This window comes from Galleria mellonella, unplaced genomic scaffold (assembly GCF_026898425.1).
Source record: "Galleria mellonella isolate WM207_F2 unplaced genomic scaffold, CSIRO_AGI_GalMel_v1 utg117, whole genome shotgun sequence".
NCBI lineage: Eukaryota > Metazoa > Arthropoda > Insecta > Lepidoptera > Pyralidae > Galleria > Galleria mellonella.
In genome coordinates, this window is record NW_026441980.1 from 1,477,813 (window position 1) to 1,499,382 (window position 21,570).

Genomic DNA, 21,570 nt, shown 5'->3' on the forward strand with positions numbered 1-21,570 from the left:
TATTTTTTGAAGCTTAATTAGATTTTTTATTATACATACATACATAGTTTTTGCTGAGTGCATTGGTAAATCTGTGAAGCTTATCAAAAATATGTATATATAAATAAATAAATATTCAAATAACAACAACAAGGTCGTCTCTGGCCGCCCGATGTTGTGTGGGCGGGCGAGGTAGGGGGCTCGGGGTATACCCCTCTACCCCGGCTTCAACTCCGGAGGCGACGACCTCCGGGTCGCTGGGTTCTTCAGCCGGCATACACTGGTGGTCTGTGTATGCCGGCGTGGTGTCTACATCTATTCTCGGCTAAGTTGGTACAGCCTCGTCTGTCGGCGGTGGCCCCAGATCCCTGAGCGCGTGCTGCCTAGCGTGCGCGACGTGTCGCGTCCGCCGAGCATGCTCGCGAGCATCCTTCTGGGTGCGCACCCGCAGTCGCGTACTGGCCGCATCTTGAACGCATTTTGTAAACGCACCTGGATAATAATAAATATCATAATTATAATATAATGTTGACAACACTGATTCGAGCAGTTTCGCTCACCGTGCCGTTTCGAAGCCCCATATCTCTAACCTGTCTCTAAAGAGGGGAAGGCATTGTTAGTAATGCGAACTACTAGTCCCATTGATAGGGAGGAAAGGGATTGTTAGTAGTGTTCTAATAACCTCATTGCTAGCAATAGACCCTATTAGGTCGACCTCCACACGGTTATCCTTGGAAACCATCGCAGTTAATTCTTGTCGAATTATTCAGGATGAACCGAGTGACCTGGCTTCATCTGTCATTGTATACCGTTAGCGCAATCAGGGTTACCAATCCATTTTCTCACATTAAAAAAAACAGCCTATAAAATTACCATGATGTTTTCCAGGGGACTCCGCGTGGAGGTCGATCGAATAGGCAAAGAAGCTTTTAGACCCTGTTACTAGTAATCCTGTACCCCCAGATGTTGATATTTACCAACAGTATCCCAACATTTGATGACGTCAGCGGGCGATTCATTTTTATAACACTCTATTACTTGGTGCTTGCTATCGGCACAGACTGGATCCACGCCCCCCATGTTAGCAGTTCGCAGTTCTATTCTTGCCGCTGTAGCGTTCAAGTCCTCCACTGTCAATCTGAAAATGTTCTAACGCCTGATGTTGTATAAAAAATAAAAAAAAATTTCGAGCAACGTTAATAGTATATTGGACTTTTTTATTTGAACTATACAGAGCGCCATCTAGGCATAAACTCAGTAGTTCTTATCCTTTCAACTGTGTCATGCAAAATGGTGGAAAATCCACATCTGTGACGTCCCGTGAGCGGACTTTACACAGACTAGGTATTTTTAGCGTATAGGTTTGAAAAAGCCTGATTTTCCCGAAATCTAATTGGAATTATACAAAATTCAAATTAGGTTTATATTCTAACTAGATTTCTTTATATATATATATATAAATTACAATACTTGATATAGTTATAATAAATAGACTATAGCAATACTTTGGATTTGAAAGATTTGTACACTAATAATCTATACATACATATGTGAAATGATACACGCCATGCTGTTATTAAGTTGATTAAATTAAACTAAAGAATCTATACAAAGTGGATTTGAACTTGTTTAAGGTCGTGTTTATATCAATATTAATATAAGGCAATCGTGACAGGATTGGCAATAGATATCATGGGCTTCAAAGAATATTCTGTGATATTTATAATGCTGTTCATGTCTATAGACAATGGTTACCACTTTCTATTAGGTGGATCGCTTACTTGTTTGTTTCTTTATTTTTTTTTTTTTTGATGGGTGAAAATGGAATGGTAACCTGCGCTAACGGGATACGCTGGCAGAGCACCAGTGAAGGGTGATAGATGAGAATGAAAACAGTCCAGTTAGCCCATCATGATGAATTCATCAGGAATTAACCATGATAGTTTCCAGGGAGAACCGCGAGGAGGTCGACCTGGTTGGGTATATTGCTAGCAATAGGATTCTCAGTCTCCATTACTAATAATCCCTTTCCCCCCTTGTTTCTTTATTATAAAAAAAATCTTTGAGTGTCTTCAAAATGAAAAATAAAGACATGAGCAGTACCATGCACATAACAGAGTATACTGTTTCGCCCATGATACCTCCCATGCGTTGCCATTCCTGAGGACTCGGGTGTTATTCCTCTGTACCTTGTAAATTCACGCCATAGCCCACTCTTCAAACCGAAACACAGCCATGCAAACACGACTGCTTCACGGTTGAAACACGAATGAGACAGAGGTACCCAAGCAATCGACTTTTATCTATTATAGTCTATTAAAGAAGACTGACCCCATTCTCTCCGAGTGGTTCTCGTCTAAGCATTTCAGTTTCTCCATGTTTATCTTCTCTTTGTAGTCCTCTCGAGGTGCTGTGGCAGTGTTCGCTACTGCTGCCGCCGCGCCCCCTGCTAACGTCGCGTCTTCCACTAATCTCTCCACCTGGGGATGTAGAGGGTAGAGGGGAAAGGTTACCTGGGGGCGGAGGCATTGTTAATGATCCCCTTATCATAGCAACCCCATTGCTAGCAATAAACGTTACCAGGTCGACCTCACGATTCCCCCTGGAGACCATCGTGATTGGTTTATTGTTGAATTTGTCATGATGGGCTAACTGACCTGCCTTCATCCTCACCTGTCATCCCTTACTAATGCCCTGCTAGTGTATATCGATAGCGCATGCGGGGTTAGAATTCCATTATCATACATTAAAAGAAATAGGTCACCTTCACGCGGTTCTCCTTGGAAACTATCGTGAGTAATTTAATTGATGTATTTGTCATGATTGGTAAAATGATTAAAAAAAAAAAAAAACTGATGCTTCATCGACGTATACTGATAACGCATACGGAGTTACCATTTCATTTTCACTCATAAAAAAAAGCAGTCTAATTTATTTATTTATTTATTTATAAAAGACACACCAACAATATGCTCACAATAATTAAGCAGACAATATACAATGTTATTAGTAAGTAAAAGAGAAAAACTACTATTAAAAATGCTTAAATCTAAGTTTGAACAAAAAAAATCTTACACCTCACTACCAAGCTTAAGACCATATGAACACATCAATTAAAGGTGTATACAGCTCTCACAGATAAGCGTCAATGTACACTAACTAACAATTATACAATTAGAAAAGACTTAACTACCAATTCATATTATTAATGAGTCTAGTAAACTGCAATCTAGTCTAATAAGGGGGGGAAAGGGATTTTTAGTAATGTGAGCTAGCAGCCCCTTTGCCCAACATTCCCATAGGTCGATCTCCATGCAACCCCTTTTGGAAACCATCGTGGTCAATTTCTTATAATTTGTCAACTTATTTGATTTTATTTTTACCAATCGTCCTGCATTTGTAATTTACCAGTGTATATTTATAGCTTAGGCGACTCTATAATTCCATTTACGAGTATATCTACCATAAAAAAAATACAATGGAGCACTATTATGCGAGGTCTTTCAGGTATTTGGTTTTATATTACGTATGTTGCTGAATCACTTTGTACAATAATCTAATAAAAAGTAACTCTAATTATCATAATATATGTATTTTTTTTAATATTTTTTAATTGAATTCACTTATAATCGTATTTACTGATATTGCTCACAACTCAGGTTACATGTTTATTTCTATAACTAATAACGCAACTTTTAAAATATTTGTAGTTAAGTGTTATTAACTACAAATATTCATTATAATTGTTACTTCATTTTCTCGCACTGTATAACTATGTTAAAATAAATGCTGTGAATACTTATAATAGGCATGTGCATTAATATTGTATTATATTTAATGTTTGTTATACCTATATGTTATAATGCAATATGCTGTTGGTGTTCCTTTAAATAAATAAATATATTTCCTTCCTTTAACCAAAGTGGTAAAACCACAAAGTTTTTAATTCACAATTTTTTTCCTTTGAAATACTTCTATATTAATAAAACGTGTGTCACACTAAAAAACTTGAAAATTTGTCATTGTTCAAAAACGTCGCGAACTACCATTGTGAGAATTCTGGCGTTTTTGACATAAAATATAGTGGGAAATCTTTGTAATTAATAACAAATGAGAAGTCATAAACAACTTATACGGAAACATTGCAGTTGGACAAAAAAATCGTCGTAAAAAGTCTTATTGCAATCGGCCCATTGTAACCATGGTGTAACTTGTACCTACACTTTTTTATTTCGTTATTGTTTACTTAGTTTCCAATATTATATATATATATATATATATATATATATATATATATATATATATATATATATATATATATATATATATATATATATATATATATATATATATATATATATATATATATATATATATATATATATATATATATATATATATATATATATATATATATATATATATATATAGAATATATATATGTAGTAAGTATATTTTTTATTTATATTCTTTATACTGCGTAGAAAATGATTTTTAGTCCTTTTTTCCTCCCTGTTATAGTCTTACTATTTTTCAGTTACGCTTAATTTCTATCTTAAAATATAGCTATATTAGTGATGAGGCTGCCCCTTGTTGCCTCTTTATTTTGCTTTTATATAATTAAGTATAAAATAAAATGATTATTTGTGTACATATTGTAAATCTTTATATTAATATATAATATAAATAATCAGTATCAAATTGGGGGGAAAGGGATTGTTAGTAATGGAGACTGAGAATCCCATTGCTAGCAATATACCCAAACCAGGTCGACTTCCTCGCGGTTCTCCCTGGAAACTATCATGGTTAATTCCTGATGAATTCATCATGATGGGCTAACTGGCCTGTTTTCATTCTCATCTATCACCCTTGACTAGTGCTCCGCCAGCATATCCCGTTAGCGCAGGCGGGGTTACCATACCATTTTCACCCATCAAAAAAAATCTGTATCAATCTTTAAAGGAAAAAATAAAGAGTTTTCATCCATTCATTCATTAATACTATATTTCATAGTGATAGACAGATAGATAGATATTCTTTATTGTTTCTTCCAAAAGATTACAATAGTAAACTTATTATAGATACAAACAATTACAAGAAATAATCACAATGAGAAAACAATGGGCGACCTTATCGCTAAAAGCGATCTCTTGCAGGCCACCTTTTTGTGATTGGTTTTTGGATTGCTTCCTTAGTGATTAGTTTTACATTTATAATATTAGTAAGGATTCTTTATTGTACAATAAAACATGTACAGTTGACTAAGTAAATGCCTAATGACAATCTCTGCCAGCTAACCATTAGATAGGAACGGAGAGCGATTTATTTGCAACTTGTGCATTCAGCAGCAACGTTGCGAGCATCAAGTAGTTCATCTTGAAGTCCCGTTGGATGATTATTCTGGTTGCAAGACCACAATTGCGGTAAGAATTACTATAAAAGTTCCGTAGACGCGTACGGTGAATGTTAATTGAAATTGAAACAAACAATTCACTTCGAACATACTAGTATAGTATTATATTATCTGTGATAGTGGTATTTTTTTTTTATACAACTTAGAATGGCAAACAAACTGACGGTCCACCTGATGGAAAGTGGTAATCGTCGCCTATAGACATGAGCAGTACCATGAACATAACAGAGTATACTGTTTCGCCCATGATACCCCCCATGCGTTGCCATTCCTGAGGACTCAGGTGTTATTCCTCTGTACCCAGTAAATTCACGCCATATCCCACCCTTCAAACTGAAACACAGCCATGCAAACAACTGCTTCACGGTTGAAACACGAATGGGGCAGAGGTGCCCAAGCAATCGACTTTTGTACAAAGTTTCCCTCTGGTAAAATCTATGAAAATGTAGGCCGTGCACTCCCGGCATAGAATAGGCTACCGCTTCCTTTCCTGTGGGTGTCGTAAGAGGCGACTAAGGGAGGGCGAGGGATGGGCAGCAGCGTCCCTTTTAAAACATCTCCAAAGTCTAACTGCGGTTGCCCATCTGCCTGCCAAGAGTGGCAACTACTGAGAAAACTTAAGAGAAGGCTCATGTTCAGCAGTGGACAGTTAACAGCTGATCTGATGATAATGAAAGGCTATGCCAACTCGCCTGCCAAGTGTTGTAACTATTGGCACATCTCGGCTTACGGGGGAGGCCTATGCCCATCCGTGGACAACTGGTATGATGAAATTGATGATTTTTTTTGTTATTATTTTAGAATTAATGGGCATCAATAATTTACAGAGATGTTAAAAATTTTCTGGTTTAGGTTCAGCTATTATAGATTTTTTTTTATACAACTTAGAATGGCAAACAAGCTAACGGCCCACCTGATGGAAAGTGGTAACCATATAGACATGAGCATTACCATGGAAATAACAGAGTGTACTGTTTCGCCCATGAAATCCCCCATGCGTTGCCATTCCTGAGGACTCAGATGTTATTTCTCTGTACTCTGTAAATTTACGCCATATCCCACCCTTCAAACCGAAACACAGCCATGCAAACACAACTGCTTCAGGGTTGAAACACTCTTTCTTTCATGTTAATACGACACTCTAATAGAATATGATGCACATCATCGAATGATGATAGGTCAATCTAATATACTGACCATTTTATTAGAGATGCTGATGTGATGTTCCACAGCGTCTTCTTCTTTTGGCTCGCCTCCAGCCGGACGTTGGAAGTGAGTCGCCCGCACCGACTGTCCGCCGCCCATTTTGTGACTGCACAATTTTTTAAAATTACAGGTATTTTATACACTTTTCAAGTTAAGAATACTAATTATATAATGTATTAATTATTGAATTGACCTTTTTTATGCAATTAAAATTGCAAACAAGTTCACGGCCCACCTGATGGAAAGTGGTAACCGTCATCCATGGACATGACAGTATACTGTTTCACCCATAAACCCAGAGGGAGACTTTGTACAAAAGACGATTTTTTTTATACAACTTAGAATGGCAAACAAGCTGACGGCCCACCTGATGGAAAGTGGTAACCGTCGCCTATAGACATGAGCAGTACCATGGACATAACAGAGTATACTGTTTTGCCCATGATACCTCCCATCGTTGCCATTCCTAAGGACTCAGGTGTTATTCCTCTGTACCCTGTAATTTTTTTTATACAACTTAGAATGGCAAACAAGCTGACGGCCCACCTGATGGAAAGTGGTAACCGTCGCCTATAGACATGAGCAGTACCATGGACATAACAGAGTATACTGTTTTGCCCATGATACCCCCCATCGTTGCCATTCCTGAGGACTCAGGTGTTATTCCGCTGTACCCTGTAATTTTTTTTATACAACTTAGAATGGCAAACAAGCTGACGGCCCACCTGATGTAAAGTGGCAACCGTCGCCTATATACATGAGCAGTACCATGGACATAATATAGTATAATGTTTCGCCCATGATACCCCCTATGCGTTGCCATTTCTGAGAACTCAGATGTTATTCCTCTGTACCTAAAATAAATTCACGCCATATCCCACCCTTCAAACCGAAACACAGCCATGCAAACACAACTGCTCAACGACTTTTGTACAAAGTCTCCCTCTGGTAATTTGATTTGGTCTTTTAATTAGTAAAAAAAAAATATTAATAAATTAAAATATAATTGGCAGAAGTTAATTTATAGTTAGAACAGCTATTTATTCAAATGACCGACTAGTTGCAACCCAAAATTCTCCATTTAAACTATCAATGAGATCTGATTATTGATAAGTTGAGTCGATAGCACATTGCTGGTGTTATGTAACGTGCATGATCATACCTGAGTGTGGAGTAACAATCGGAACCCGATCTCGACGTTGCCCGAGGGGGCAATTATCGATTCTCTACGTACACGATATCTAGCGTACAAACGGTTTTTATGTCCCGGTGGGCTTGTGTTGTATTAGATGGCTATTAAAGGTGATAAAGAATTTTGAATTCTTAATATTTTAAATGTGAAAGTGAGTTTGTTTGTTTGTTACCGCTTGGCGTCTTAATGGCTCAACCGTTCCATATAATACTTGGTGTATCTATTATTTGGGATTATAAATGGTATAGTTAGATAGATAGATATAAAATTTATTTGCATTACTTACAGCACACAAATAAAAACAGATTTTGGTAAATACTCAAAAAAATAAAAATAAAAGAATACATATAAAAAAAGCGAAATATATAAAAGAGGTAACATAATTATACTATACATAGAATTACTTTTCATCTCGGCCAATTAATATATTTTGGTTATGCAGACAAAGCTGCGGTTAAGTTAGTTAGTAAGACAAAGTCAGTTAGTAAAAAAGATGATTTTAATTTAAGGTTTTGTTACACAAAAAAAAAACACCGATTCTATCGTATCAAGTCCCGTTGTATTGATTTAAAAACAAAAATATTGAACTGATTTAAAAAAAAAATGAAATATATATACATACATAATACCAATACATATAATGATTAGTTTAACAACTTGTTAGCAAGGGAGGTCTTATAAAAGAGATCTCTTCAAGCCAACTGAGTGTAATTAGAGAGAACACAATTAATTAGCAGGTAGTCTAGTGCATCCATTAGGGTAGGCAGAAACAATGGAACGTCAAAACGTCGTTTTTGAAGCCGGTTGAAAAAGATATTTAACTTATTTTTATTAAATTGCATAATACTTTTAAAATCAGCATAACAAATAGAATTGAAACTATGTAGGTATCCAATGAAGTAAGACGTGTAGAGCAGACGCTTCCTTCAACTCTTTGATGCATCATTCATGTTGCAAGATTAACTTTTAAAGAATATTTGCATAACTGGATATGTTATAAGAATAACATACAATGCATAAATAAGCCGTATGGTCTCGGCATAGAATGGGCCACCCTGTCCTTTCCCATGGGAGTCGTAAGAGGCGACTAAGAAATTAAATGATCGAGGAATGGGCAGCAGCATCCCTCTTAAAACGTCACCAAAGCCTAACTACGTTTGTCAATCCGCCTATCAAGCACGGCAACTATTGGGAAAGTAGATATTTTGTATTTTTTTAATTTTTTTTTTAATTTTGTATTTTGTATTGTTTTGTTTTATATTTTGTACTAGTAAATTATTTATTTTTTTCTAAAGCCTAACTACGGTTGTCAATCCGCCTATCAAGCAGGACTAGTACTGGTACAGTAGATAGATTAGTTAAGTACTAGTTCATTTTTTTTTCTATTAATAAAAAAAAATACTTTAATCTGAAAAAAGTATGATGAAACCCTTTCGATTAAAAAAAAATATAGAAATCAGTTTAGAGTTAACAAACATATCGCTTAACATATACACGCAAAAAAAAATCAAATAGTCGAATAATCGATAATATCCTACATTTTTATGATGAATCATTTACTAATAAAGTATTAATCATATTCCAAAATTGTTTAGCTCAGTTTATATTTTTTGTGATTTTATTGTGAACACAAAAAACACTACTTAAGTTCTGCATTTACATCAAACATCGCACCTACCTATAAATATTTACTCGGTTACGGGTGTTATGCTTTTAACCGACTTAAAAAAGAAAAGGTTCTTAATTCGATTTTTTTTTATAACTCCGTCAGTTATAAACCGACTTGGAAAATACTTTTTTATCTGAAAGACAATATTTACAGATTGGTCCAATAGAAATTTTATTAAAATCGGTTTAAGAGTTTAGTTTTTAAATTAAAATGACTGGGTTTGCCACGTTTGAAGTTAGTTTTTTGTAAGTAAAAAGTTATTAATTTTATCCTGTCTCTTAACAATAATCTGCTACAAACAGACTGATAAATTACTAAATTTTAATAGTTTTTGAATAATAATAATAATAAATGCCGCAATTAAACTTGGTTACTTTTGTGGAACACAATTTTAAATTATTGAATATGGAATCAACAATAAACAACAGGTTGGTGCGCAAGCGCAGCTCTGACCGCTACAACACGATCTATCTCAGCCTTGAACTTTCTTGTCCGTAATCACAGACAAGCTGTAGCATCAACTTATCATGGAATATAATTTGCATGCATATCAACCACGGTATCAACTGTAGGTACAGATAGCCGGATATTCCGGAGACTTCTTCTTTAGAGATCCTTACGTTAAGACAAAAACCTTCAACTTAGAGACGACCTTTTTTTATACTACTATAATGGCAAGTAAGCATACGGCCTGTCTAATAAATGGGGTTATCATAGCATATGGACGCCTGTAATGCCAGGCAGGTCCTTAACCCTTCTTTGCATGATTTTTTTATTGGTAAAATAAATCAAGGTGATATAATTCATGTTCAAAATTCAAAGAAAAATTATTAAAAAAATAAATTTAACAGCTATGTTTTTTTTTCTGCAATAGACATTAAAAAGGTGTCCAGACACGATCAACTTAAAGTGGACTTGTTCTTTTATATAATTTTTGGGCATTCAATGTTATGATGGAAATTTCCGCCATTATGCAAAGAAGGGTTAAGAAATATTATAGCCTGAAGAACTTCATGCAGACTATATCTCTAGGGAAACTATAGCAGGTATGTTTTACAATCTGAGCGTTTGCGAAAGGAAGCTTTTATAGTTTCTTTCAATAGAACTTAATGCAAATGTTATGAGATACATAATTCCCTACCAAAACGCTAACTGCTAATGTGCAACAGTAGTATAAATAAATAATCGATTCATTGAGTGAACGTTTTGGTTTGTTACTAATTTCGTTTAGAGTGTGTTTTTTTTATGGGTGAAAATGGAATGGTAACCCCGCCTGCGCTAACGGGATACGCTGGCGGAGCACCAGTGAAGGGTGATAGATGAGAATGAAAACAGGCCAGTTAGCCCATCATGATGATATCATCAGGAATTAACCATGATAGTATTCAGGGGGTACCGCGTGGAGGGTGTCCTGGTTGGGTATATTGCCTAGCAAGGGGATTTTTAGTCTCCATTACTAACAATCCCTTTTCCTCCGTTTAGAGTGTGTTCCTGTGATGATGTCAACAAAAATTGGCTGCCTTTTCATGAAGTTCTGTTACGTTAGTTAACTTTGAAATAGATCTGACGGGATTGTAGTCAGAGCCAAAAAAAAACTTGATATTTTTTTTAATGAATGATTTAATGAAATGACAACGCCATCTGTTTACACTGGCGGGGCACCAGTGCATGATGATAAGTGAGGATGAGAGCAGGTCAAGTGGCCCATCGTGACGAATTCGAATTCGAAGCGTTTAGGTCTACTTGGTAGAATATATTGTTAACAACGGGGTCGCCAGTCCCCATTACTAATAATCCTTCCTTCCCCCAACCTGCTAATTATGCCTACTACAAACTATAAATAATTATGCCTACTACAAATCCGCCTGCCAAGCGTGGCAACTATTGGCAAAACCTTCTTTTATGGGAGAGCCCTATGTTCAGTAAAGTTTACAGCTTTCTTATCCTCCTATTGGGTACGGAACCCTCATAATACAAAATTTAAATTATGCATTACAATTCTATTTTGATGACGTCACCGTTTGTTTATTTTAGATAGAAAATATTTCAAGAAAGATTTGCATTTGCATTAGTACCTAACTACTTACAATGTATAAGCACAATAGTTTTATCTACAATAAAATCAAGAAATATAAGAATGCATTGTACATTACTAAGTGATTCTTGTAAATCTGTCATGCTAATCCATTCGCTTTGCAATTGATATTATAAAACCGATCAAGTGTGATTTCATTACGCATATCGAAGGTTCTGTACTTAAATTAAAAGTTTTAGAACGGTATTTTTTTAAATTTTCAATATAATAAGTGTGTGTATAATTTAATTAAGTATATGCTATTTTTTTTTATACTACTTAGAATGGCAAACAAGCTGACGGCCCACCTGATGGAAAGTGGTAACAATCGCCTATAGACATGAGCAGTACCGTGGACATAACAGAGTGTACTGTTTCGCCCATGATACCCTCCCTGAGAACTCAGGTGTTATTCCTATGTACCCAGTAAATTCACGCCATATTCCACTCTTTAAACCGAAACACAGCTATGCAAACACAACTGCTTCACGATTGAAACACGAATGGGACAGAGGTACCCAAGCAATCGACTTTTGTACAAAGTCTCGCTCTGCTAGTGATGATTGATGTTAAACTTGGTTTCACAAAGTAAGAGAGCACTGATGCCTATAGCACACGTGTAAAACCTAGTTTAGGCATACAGGGTCCTCACAAATCGCGCAGGCGCTTTGTGATTGTTGGCTGCGCGCGCATCCCGCGCACGGGCCAGCGACTAGAGAGTGTTTTGTAGACTTGGGCGATTCAAAAATTTATTTGTTTTATTGTAAAATATTTTATGTATTTAATTATTGATTAAATATATTTACAAGATGAACCCTACGATCCTACATTATAATTGAAGTCGAATTTGTTGTGGAACATTACCTTAATTTATTATAAGTAAAACATTACGTAGTATAAAAAAGTAAAAATTGGAAAATGTTCCTTATGGCAGTCTATGGAGATCTATGTTCAGCAGTGAACAGAGGGCCTACCATGAAATGAAAGTCCGAAGTTTCGGACTCAATTTCGTGTTTTCGTTCATACCTAATACGGCCCAGTAAATGGAGTTTAACATTTCGTTCGTCATAAATCTTACCATAAAAGTCTAAACTTTATAAATAATAATAATTTTTAATGTTTTTAATCGGTTAGTATTATGTAATTTTAACATCAAATTTGTGTTTCGTTCGGCTCCGAAATTTCGGAAAACATTTCATGGTAGCCCCTCAGATAACGGCCTATAAGAGGACGGTGATGATGATGTCGTTGAGTGGAAAATATTTTTTTAATTTTTTTTAGTAAAACTGTGCCAATATTCAACATTCTTAACAATATTACATCGTGTTATATATTTTTTAGTTATAAAAAGATAAGTTTTAATAAGATATATTTTCTATGATTTTACAATCTCTAAAACTATTCAAAAATTTTAAATCGTCAATAGTTTTAGCAGCTGATTTAGAGTTCACGCTGTTACATACAGACTGACGGATGAAGACATACCATAAGGGTTCCCTTTTAAATTTTGGTACTGAACCCTAATAACTGGTATGAGTATACATTACCTATTATAATTAATAGATTTATTAAGTATACCTATACTTATCTAATTGGATTACATTTATCTAAAACTGCCTTCTAACTTCGAATACAAAAAGAGATTTTTAGAGGTTTAACATTTTCATTGCAATATACCTTCAGGTCGACCTTTACACGGTTCCCCCGGGAAACTATTGTCGTTAATACTTGTAGAATTCTTCACGATGGGCCAATAGACCTGCTTTCATTCTCATCTATTCTACACCTTGCCTAATCGTCCCGGCATAGAATGGATCACCCCTTTTCGTTGGCGGGACATCAGTGAGTGGTGATAGGTGAGAATGAAAAGGCAGATCAGTCCATCGCGATGAATTCATTTGGAATTCAGCACGATGGTTTCCACGTGGAGTTCGATCTGGTAGGGTATATTGCTAGCAATGGGACCGATAGTTCATATTACTAACAATGCCCTCCCCCTTGATGTATATATTTGATCAAGATAGGTCAGTTTAGTTCTTGCACTAAAACATACAGTAACAACAATAAGTTAATAACAATGTTAGTAAAGGCGAACTTATCTCTAAAAGAGATTTCTTCCAGTCAACCTAACGCAGTGGCATAGGAAGTAGTAAGTGGGCAGTAGTAGTGCAAGACAGAAATTAAATAAATATTTTTTACATAAATTATAAATAATTATATATATACAGACATACATACATATATATATATATAATTTTATATATATAATTTTAGTGTATCTAGAGACTATTACAGTATGGAGTTCTTAAAAGTTGGATTCGGCACCGCGTACGTGAGACTCTTGGTGTTCAGGTCAGTTATAACCGTTTACTATAAGATTAGGTCGTATGCTTGTTTACCGCCCTTGTGGTAAGTATAAAAAAAAAAAGAATACCCAACAACAACGCTTTTAGTTTCTGACCTTGAATTCTTGATTTTAGCTACACCAGTTCTTTCTATTCTAACATCACGTTATCACTATCGAGAATAAAAAGTGGGACTCCAGTTTTAACCTCTTAAGAACGGCGGCCATTTTAATTTTACCAATAGGAAACCATTTGTCTTAAAAAAAATTAAACACCAAAGAGGTCGTCGCGTCGTATGAATTTGTTTATGATTTTTTATTGTTTATGAGATGTTAGATTCAAATTTACAAGTATATAATTCATATGTTTTTACTACGATTATATATAGTATGTCGATAAACCAAAATATATATCATTAGAAAAAACATAGTGATAAACCTAGTAAGTGATTAGTTAAAAAGTAATAAAATTTCTTCAAATTTTAATAATAAAACAAACTAATTAAGTAAATAAAGCATAAATTTGTTAATTGCCAAAATTGTTTATTTCCGTAAAAAAAGAAAGTGAAGCAAATACATCTTACATTATCTTTTAATCATTGATAATTTTAACTTTTAATTTAGGTTCACGTCCTTTCCCTCGTCCTGTTTCGCGGATCGCCAGTTTTATATTCTGATTTTGTCAGAACCTATAAAGTACATAATTTCTTCGAAATCGAGATTTGTTAATTTACTTTTTTTTTATTATGTTTATGGTTTCTTTATGGTTCAAAATTCCCGAAGGAATTTGAACTGTAGGCGGTTTGTAAAATGTACTCGTTTGTATATGGGTATTTTGATTGCCGAATACGAGCATTTTTATATTACGGTGAAAATAATAAGATACAACTTTCTGCGCGCGACTTCGTTCACGTGACCAAGAATATACTCGTATTGTATTATTGGGACCCATTCTGAAGCATCATTTCTCTAAACCGAGAATTTTAAATTTATCTAAAAAATTAAACTCTCAATTTGATATTACAGCGACATCTTTATTTTAAGGAGCAGTACGAACTAAATTTCTTGAGGGGAAAGGGATTGTTAGTAATGGAGACTGAGAATCCCATTGCTAGCAATATACCCAACCAGGTCGACCTCCTCGCGGTTCCCCCTGGAAACTATCATGGTTAATTCCTGATGAATTCATCATGATGGGCTAACTGGCCTGTTTTCATTCTCATCTATCACCCTTCACTGGTGCTCCGCCAGCGTATCACGTTAGCGCAGACGGGGTTACCATACCATTTTCATCCATCAAAAAAAAAAACTAAATTTCTTAAATAGATTTATAGTCAAAATTATTATACATTTAGTTTATGAAACTATCAAATTAAAAGAATACATTTTGAGAAATGACGTCTTAGAATCGGCCTCACTAATTGATAAAAAGTAGCCTGGGGTCTTTTCATCAGCCTTTAACTGTCCACTGCTGAACATAAGTCTCCGCCTTGGCAGCTATTGCCAGTAGCTGCCACGTTTGGCAAGCTAATTGGCAATCGCAGTTAAACTGCTGCTTAACTGCGGTTAAGCTGCAGCTTAACTGCTGCCCATCCTTTGTCCTCCATTAATCGCCTCTTACGACACCCACGGAAAAGGAAGGGGTGGCTTATTCTATGCTGGGTCCATTCAGCAACTGTATCTTTTATCATCCCAAATATTAAGTGTATGCCAAATTTATTGGCGTTTGTTTAAGCCATTGAGGCACCATGAGTTAATAAGTTAACAAACACATTTTCATATTTATAGAATCAATAAGGAAATTTATAATATTGTGAATGGTAAATAAGTTGACGGGTTATAGATGTGAGCAGTAGTATGAACAATACAGATTATACTAGGACGCCCATTGTAATATTAAGGGAATTAGGTGAGTATTTTCCAATTTGGTGCAGTACAATAGGAACCTCTTCTCTCTATAGAAAATTTTAAACAATTACATTTATTTAGTATGTTAATGTATTTTTCTTTTATCTATACATATTTTAGTGAAATAAGTGAAAAAATTAATATGGGTTTTTAAATGTACCCTTAACCAGCGAGCGTGTATGAAAAGATCGATGAATGTGGAAGAAGCGAAAGAGGTTTGTTTGAATCGAAGCATTTGGTGTTCCATTGTTTTTGCCTACCCTAATGGGAGACAGGCGTGACAGATATGTATGTATATATGTACAGAGAACGCAGGTGTTGCCTCCTGAAAGATTGGATATCTTTCATGTTATAACAATATTATTTCTGTAACATCCATATCAGACGAAATGTAGACAAATTGACATTGACTTATTGTCTGCTATTGTCAATAGGAATAACAAATACTGCGCCAAATAATTATTCAATATCCATTGCTACTTCCTAACAATTCTGTTGGTGAATTGACAAGTTAAACAGCTGTGTATCGGAAGCAAAGGTCAAGACACGTGAAGATGAGTTTCGAAACGGGTTTGGGCGGGGTGCGGGGTATGATGTCATAGTAGGCTTTGAAGGTATATAGGAGATGCGCACGCGCCGCGTGCGTTTGTTATACTAAAGTGTGAGAATTTGGTGCGACAGATAAACCAAGATGCTGAGTATTGTGACACTGTTCGCCGCTACGGTAAGTTAATAACAACTATAATTAATGTTAAGGTCATTGTGAATGAAATTTGAAAAATAGAGGAACAATACAATATGACGTAGTATAATTGAGGGTATAAATTATAAGGGTCATTAAAAACAGGCTTTTAAAATGTTAACGATAATCAAAGTACATTTAACAAAGATCTGTTCGTAATTAAATATTATTAGTTTAGATTATATATGGTAGATAGAATGTCTCCATACAAATGTTTCGAGAAAAGCGGGTCTACTTTTTCATACAATTTTGCGTGATAAATTGTTATAAGTGTTTCTTTTATCACTTCTATTCTTAATTTGTTTTATAATTTTTGCTTTATTTTAATGCGTAAAAATTAATTTTAATTAATATATAATTAAATATAGATATGTCAAGGTAATTACGCATATACGCAAGTATATACTCGTAGAACACTGATTAAAAAAACGAGTCAGTTAATTTGACAATTAGCTGACAAAAAGTTAACGCGTTTTTGAGACTTGATACTCTATCTATATAATCTAAGATTTTTAGTTATAATTGACTTCAATAAAATAATATAAAAAATATTTAAAATTAATCTTAAATAGTAATGTAGGTATACCAAGCTGAAACATGTCGAAATTCGGTGATAGTACACATGCACAAATTTATATATAACTCAAAATGTATATATGTGTTTATTATTTTTATAATACTAGTCATATCCCGCGGTTTCCCCTGTTTGAATTAGTATATAAAGTATGCCTATGTGCTAAATTGGGATATAAACTACCCGTGTACCAAATTTCATTCAAATCCTTAGAGTAATTTTGGCGTTAAAGAGTAACAAATGTGCATCCTACCATCTTTACAAACTTTTAATTTATAACATAGTAATAGGATCATCTGTTCCCAACTCATCTCAACCTGAGACAGAAAATTCTACCTTTTCAAAGTAATTCTAAACTAATAACTTATTATTGTTTTTGTTTTTTAATATATATTAATTTAAATATTAAAATGTGTAATGTAAAGAACAAAATATGTGTCCAGTTCTTAGAGGTACAGCTACCTGCATGCTTATTGTTTGACTTAATGACCTCCGATATAAGATATACCTTACCTCGTTTTTGTGTTGTCAATGGTAGATTTATTGGGCGCAGGTTTAATTGGGCGTTTTTCTATATGCTTTATTGTTCCACGATAAATTTGTATTGAAACTTGTAATTTTAAATATTGACTGAGAATAAATTGATATATGTCAAATGATAACATTTTTTTGATAAATAAAAAGAGTATTTATTTTAAGATAGTTCTCGTATTCGAATTGTAGGAAGAGAAGGAACGCAGGTGCTATTTTTATTCTTTGGGATCGGATAAAGCAAAATATTTGAATATCTATGAAATACATTCAAAAGTTCGACTGTATAAGGATCACAGGTTTCATATATGTATATAAATAATAGTGATAAGTATATTATATAGGTACATATATATGTTTAGTTTCTTGCGGATTCTTCTCAGGAGATAACAACTATCTGGACTTTACAGTAGATTTAAATAAAATATGTTGATTTAAAAGTAAACTAGTTTATTTGATTGCAGGGAAATATATATATATATATATATATATATATATTTCAATATTTTTCCCTGCATATACATGAGGTTTTTCAAATGTCGCGTCTACAATTTTTTAAAAACTTACCAGTGAATTTGTAGCTTCTCTCTTTTTCCAATTGTTCATAGGCGATAATAGTTACTTCCTATTACTAGAATTGTCAGCTAGATTGTCTTTTTAACTATAATGATATATAAATAAAAATAACTTCTCTTGTCAGAAATAATCAAACTAACCTCGAAATAAAGTAAATTACCTACTGCAACGCATCTCCATATTCCAACAACATAAATAGGTTTGCAATTATTTTACATAAGGACGCAATTAACGAACAAATGAACATTTATGAGTGTTGTTTCCCATATGTTTTTTATTACAAGAGAGATAAACATAATGGATCTCTTTCTAAGTTACATTTACTATCAATATCGAAATTATGTTGGAAAAATGAGGAAGTGTTTTGGTAGCTTCGAATACAAACTATAAACTGGCGGTCCTCCACCGTGCGTTTTTCAAGGCACTTTCTTCCACGCACAACCACTCTTTGGAATTAACTTCCAGCAGCAGTATTTCCGAATCGATACGACAACATAACCTTTAAGAAAAGAGCATATTCCTTTCTAAAAGGCCGACAGTACACCTGCAATGCTTTTGGTGTTGCGGGTGATCATGGGCGACGGTAGTCACTTACCATTAGGTGAGCCGCATGTTAGTTTACCCTCTGTGTTGTAAAAAACATAGTTTTAAAATTATTAGAATAAGATATAAACAAATGTATTTTCTGATTTTATCAGTATTAGTGTATTTTTTCGTGGAGCAAAATATTAAAATATACCTAGGTAGTTTTCCATTGATCTGATAAGTTTTCGAGAATGCCATGACCACCATGCCATAGACCTTTAGCTCTCATAATCCCTCTGTTACTCTGTACTTGCTAATTGTAACCTATATTTAGTTATCCCTGTAAAATTGTAACAGACATAAATGAGAATTTGTAGAGATAGATAAATAGAAGATACCCTTTACTGTTTCCTCCAAAAAATTACAATAGTAACCTTATTATATATATAAACAATTACAAGAAATGATGACAGTGGAAAAACAATGAGATGAAATAAAAATAAATAAATAAATAGAGTATGATATAAGATTAAGCCAGCAATTGTACTAATTTCATTGTGCAATAAGGAATATTTTTTTATACAACTTAGAATGGCAATCAAGCTGACGGCCCACCTGATTGAAAGTGGTAACCGTCGCCTATAGACATGAGCAGTACCATGGATATAACAGAGTAAACTGTTTCGCCCATGATACCACCTGAGGACTTAGACATTATTCCTTTGTACTCTGTAAATTTACTGGCATATCCCACCCTTCAAATCGAAACACAGCCATGCAAACAACTGTTTCACGGTAGAAACACGTATGAGACAGAGGTACCCAAACAAACGACTTTTGTACAAAGTCTCCCTCTGGTAAAATAAATAAATCATTGTTATTATTTTAAAAAAGTTATAACTATGTGATTGGTAGACATCGTGTATTATACACGTGGTGAATGAATGAAGCACACAAATAAAATAAAAAAAATTAAGAAATATGTGTATATATTTTCACTCTTTTGTGTGTGTGTGTGTGTGTGTGTGTGTGTGTGTGTGTGTGTGTGTGTGTGCTTATTAAACTGGTATTACTAGGTATATCAGTAACATGATATATCTGTGTGGATATAATGCTATCTAAACACGGATACAAATTTCAATTATACATATATTTTTTACAATACCATCACACATGTGAGACTAATCATAAAACAATCATCAGATTGATTGATGACTTTATTATTGTTTTTTTTTTTTCACAAACTTCGCGCTCTGTCCGAATTTTTGCGTATTCAAAAGGATATTAATTTTATAAAATATAATTGTTTTTGTTGTAATTATAAATACATCTCTGTAATTATCTAAATATAGGTATGATGTTATTATGATCGTGCGCATTTCTTCATTCATAATCATGTTTCATCGTATCTTCTTTTTTTTTTTTTAAATTGCATCATTTTAAATAATATGTATTGGAAACAATAACTTGAAAACAATAATACGTATTTTACACAAATATAGAGTAAAAAAATAGTTGACCAGAAATTCCTATAAATATGGAAATAAGCCACAAAATTAAAGATCAGAGGAAGACTTTGTACAAAAGTCGATTGCTTGGGTACGGGATCGCACGTGAAATACCTAGTGTTACAGGCGTCTATAGGCTACAGTGATCGTTTACCATCAGACGGGTTGTATGCTTGTTAACCGCCTTTGTGGTATAAAAAAATGACACAGCATATGAAATTTATATGTAGTCATTATTATTTCTAATATCAATTAGGTACTAATTCCTATAAATAAAGAATAGAAGAGGCAAAATACTGGGCCACCTTATACGACATGACGATTTTTTTAAGAGCACAGTAGAAGGAAAGATAGAGGGCAAAAGAGGAAGAGGAAGACCGAGAAATAACTACATGGGAGAGATAAAGGAAACACTAGGCGTCATGTCGTATAGGGAGATAAAAGATATGGCCTGGGATAGAGCTGGCTGGAGGAAGATGCATGAATTAGTTGCACCGACAAGAGGAATCTCTTAAATGAAAAGAGACTAATTCCGAATATCTATCATTTTTTAAATTAATAACTAAACAATATTGTTCATTCATCTACCGGAAGATAATGGAAAATCTTGATTTCTTGTTATTGACACCTTCCTCATAGTTCATTTGACCTTTCTAAGCATCGTTGTAACTATATAAGAATAAACATAAGTTAACTTTAACGGATTAATTTACTTCACTATTCCTATATAATATTAATATTATAAAGAGGAAAGATTCGATTGTTTACTTGTAATGTATAAACTTAAAAATTACTCAACCAATTTTAAAAATTATTTCACCTATATAAAGTTACATTATCAGCGCATAACTTGTAATGTATAAATACAAAAACTATTCAATTAATTTTAAAAATTATTTCACCTATATAAAGTTACATTATCAGCGCATAACTTACTTGTAATGTATAAATACAAAAACTATTCAATCAATTTTAAAAATTATTTCACCTATATAAAGTTACATTATCAGCGCATAACTTACTTGTAATGTATAAATGCAAAAACTATTCAATCAATTTTAAAAATTATTTCACCCATATAAAGTTACATTATCAGCGTATATTATAGGCTTTTAGATTATATAGATAGAGCATCGAGTCTCAAAAACGGGTCAACTTTTTGTCAGCTAATTGCCTAATTAGCTGATTCGTTTTTTTTATTAATGTTCTATATATAATACTTACGCACACAATGTATCTTGACGTACCTATATTTCATTATTAAATAAATAAAATGGGTTTTTGAGCATTCAAAAGATGCGAAAATTATAAAATAATATAAATATAGAA

At 33.9% G+C, this 21,570-nt stretch overlaps 2 protein-coding genes across 2 annotated transcripts in view; one reads left to right on the top strand and one right to left on the bottom strand.

The window, feature by feature from the left end:
• LOC113512229 (uncharacterized) lies at positions 1–17,699 on the bottom strand. The gene is made up of 5 exons (XM_052896607.1): positions 17,615–17,699; positions 6,590–6,704; positions 2,311–2,459; positions 957–1,117; positions 1–471 (listed from the first exon to the last, which is right to left on the bottom strand). Exons 2-5 carry the CDS (start codon positions 6,695–6,697, stop codon positions 305–307), a joined length of 585 nt encoding a protein of 194 aa, XP_052752567.1. The 5' UTR covers positions 6,698–6,704; positions 17,615–17,699; the 3' UTR covers positions 1–304.
• The window catches only part of LOC113520104 (uncharacterized), a 23,858-nt gene continuing 18,692 nt past the window's right edge, over positions 16,405–21,570 (top strand). Inside the window, 1 exon segment of the mRNA XM_052897426.1 lies at positions 16,405–16,509. Within this exon segment, the coding sequence (XP_052753386.1) occupies positions 16,477–16,509 (33 nt within the window). The 5' untranslated portion in view covers positions 16,405–16,476.

Excerpts from the sequence above, each read along its gene's own strand:
- LOC113512229 (XM_052896607.1), bottom strand. The coding sequence starts at position 6,697 with ATGGGCGGCGGACAGTCGGTGCGGGCGACTCACTTCCAACGTCCGGCT. Across the intron at positions 2,460-6,589 it reads TCAGCATCTCTAATAAAATG|GTGGAGAGATTAGTGGAAGA; the intron begins GTCAGTATATTA and ends CTACATCCCCAG. Across the intron at positions 472-956 it reads CAAATGTTGGGATACTGTTG|GTGCGTTTACAAAATGCGTT; the intron begins GTAAATATCAAC and ends ATTATTATCCAG.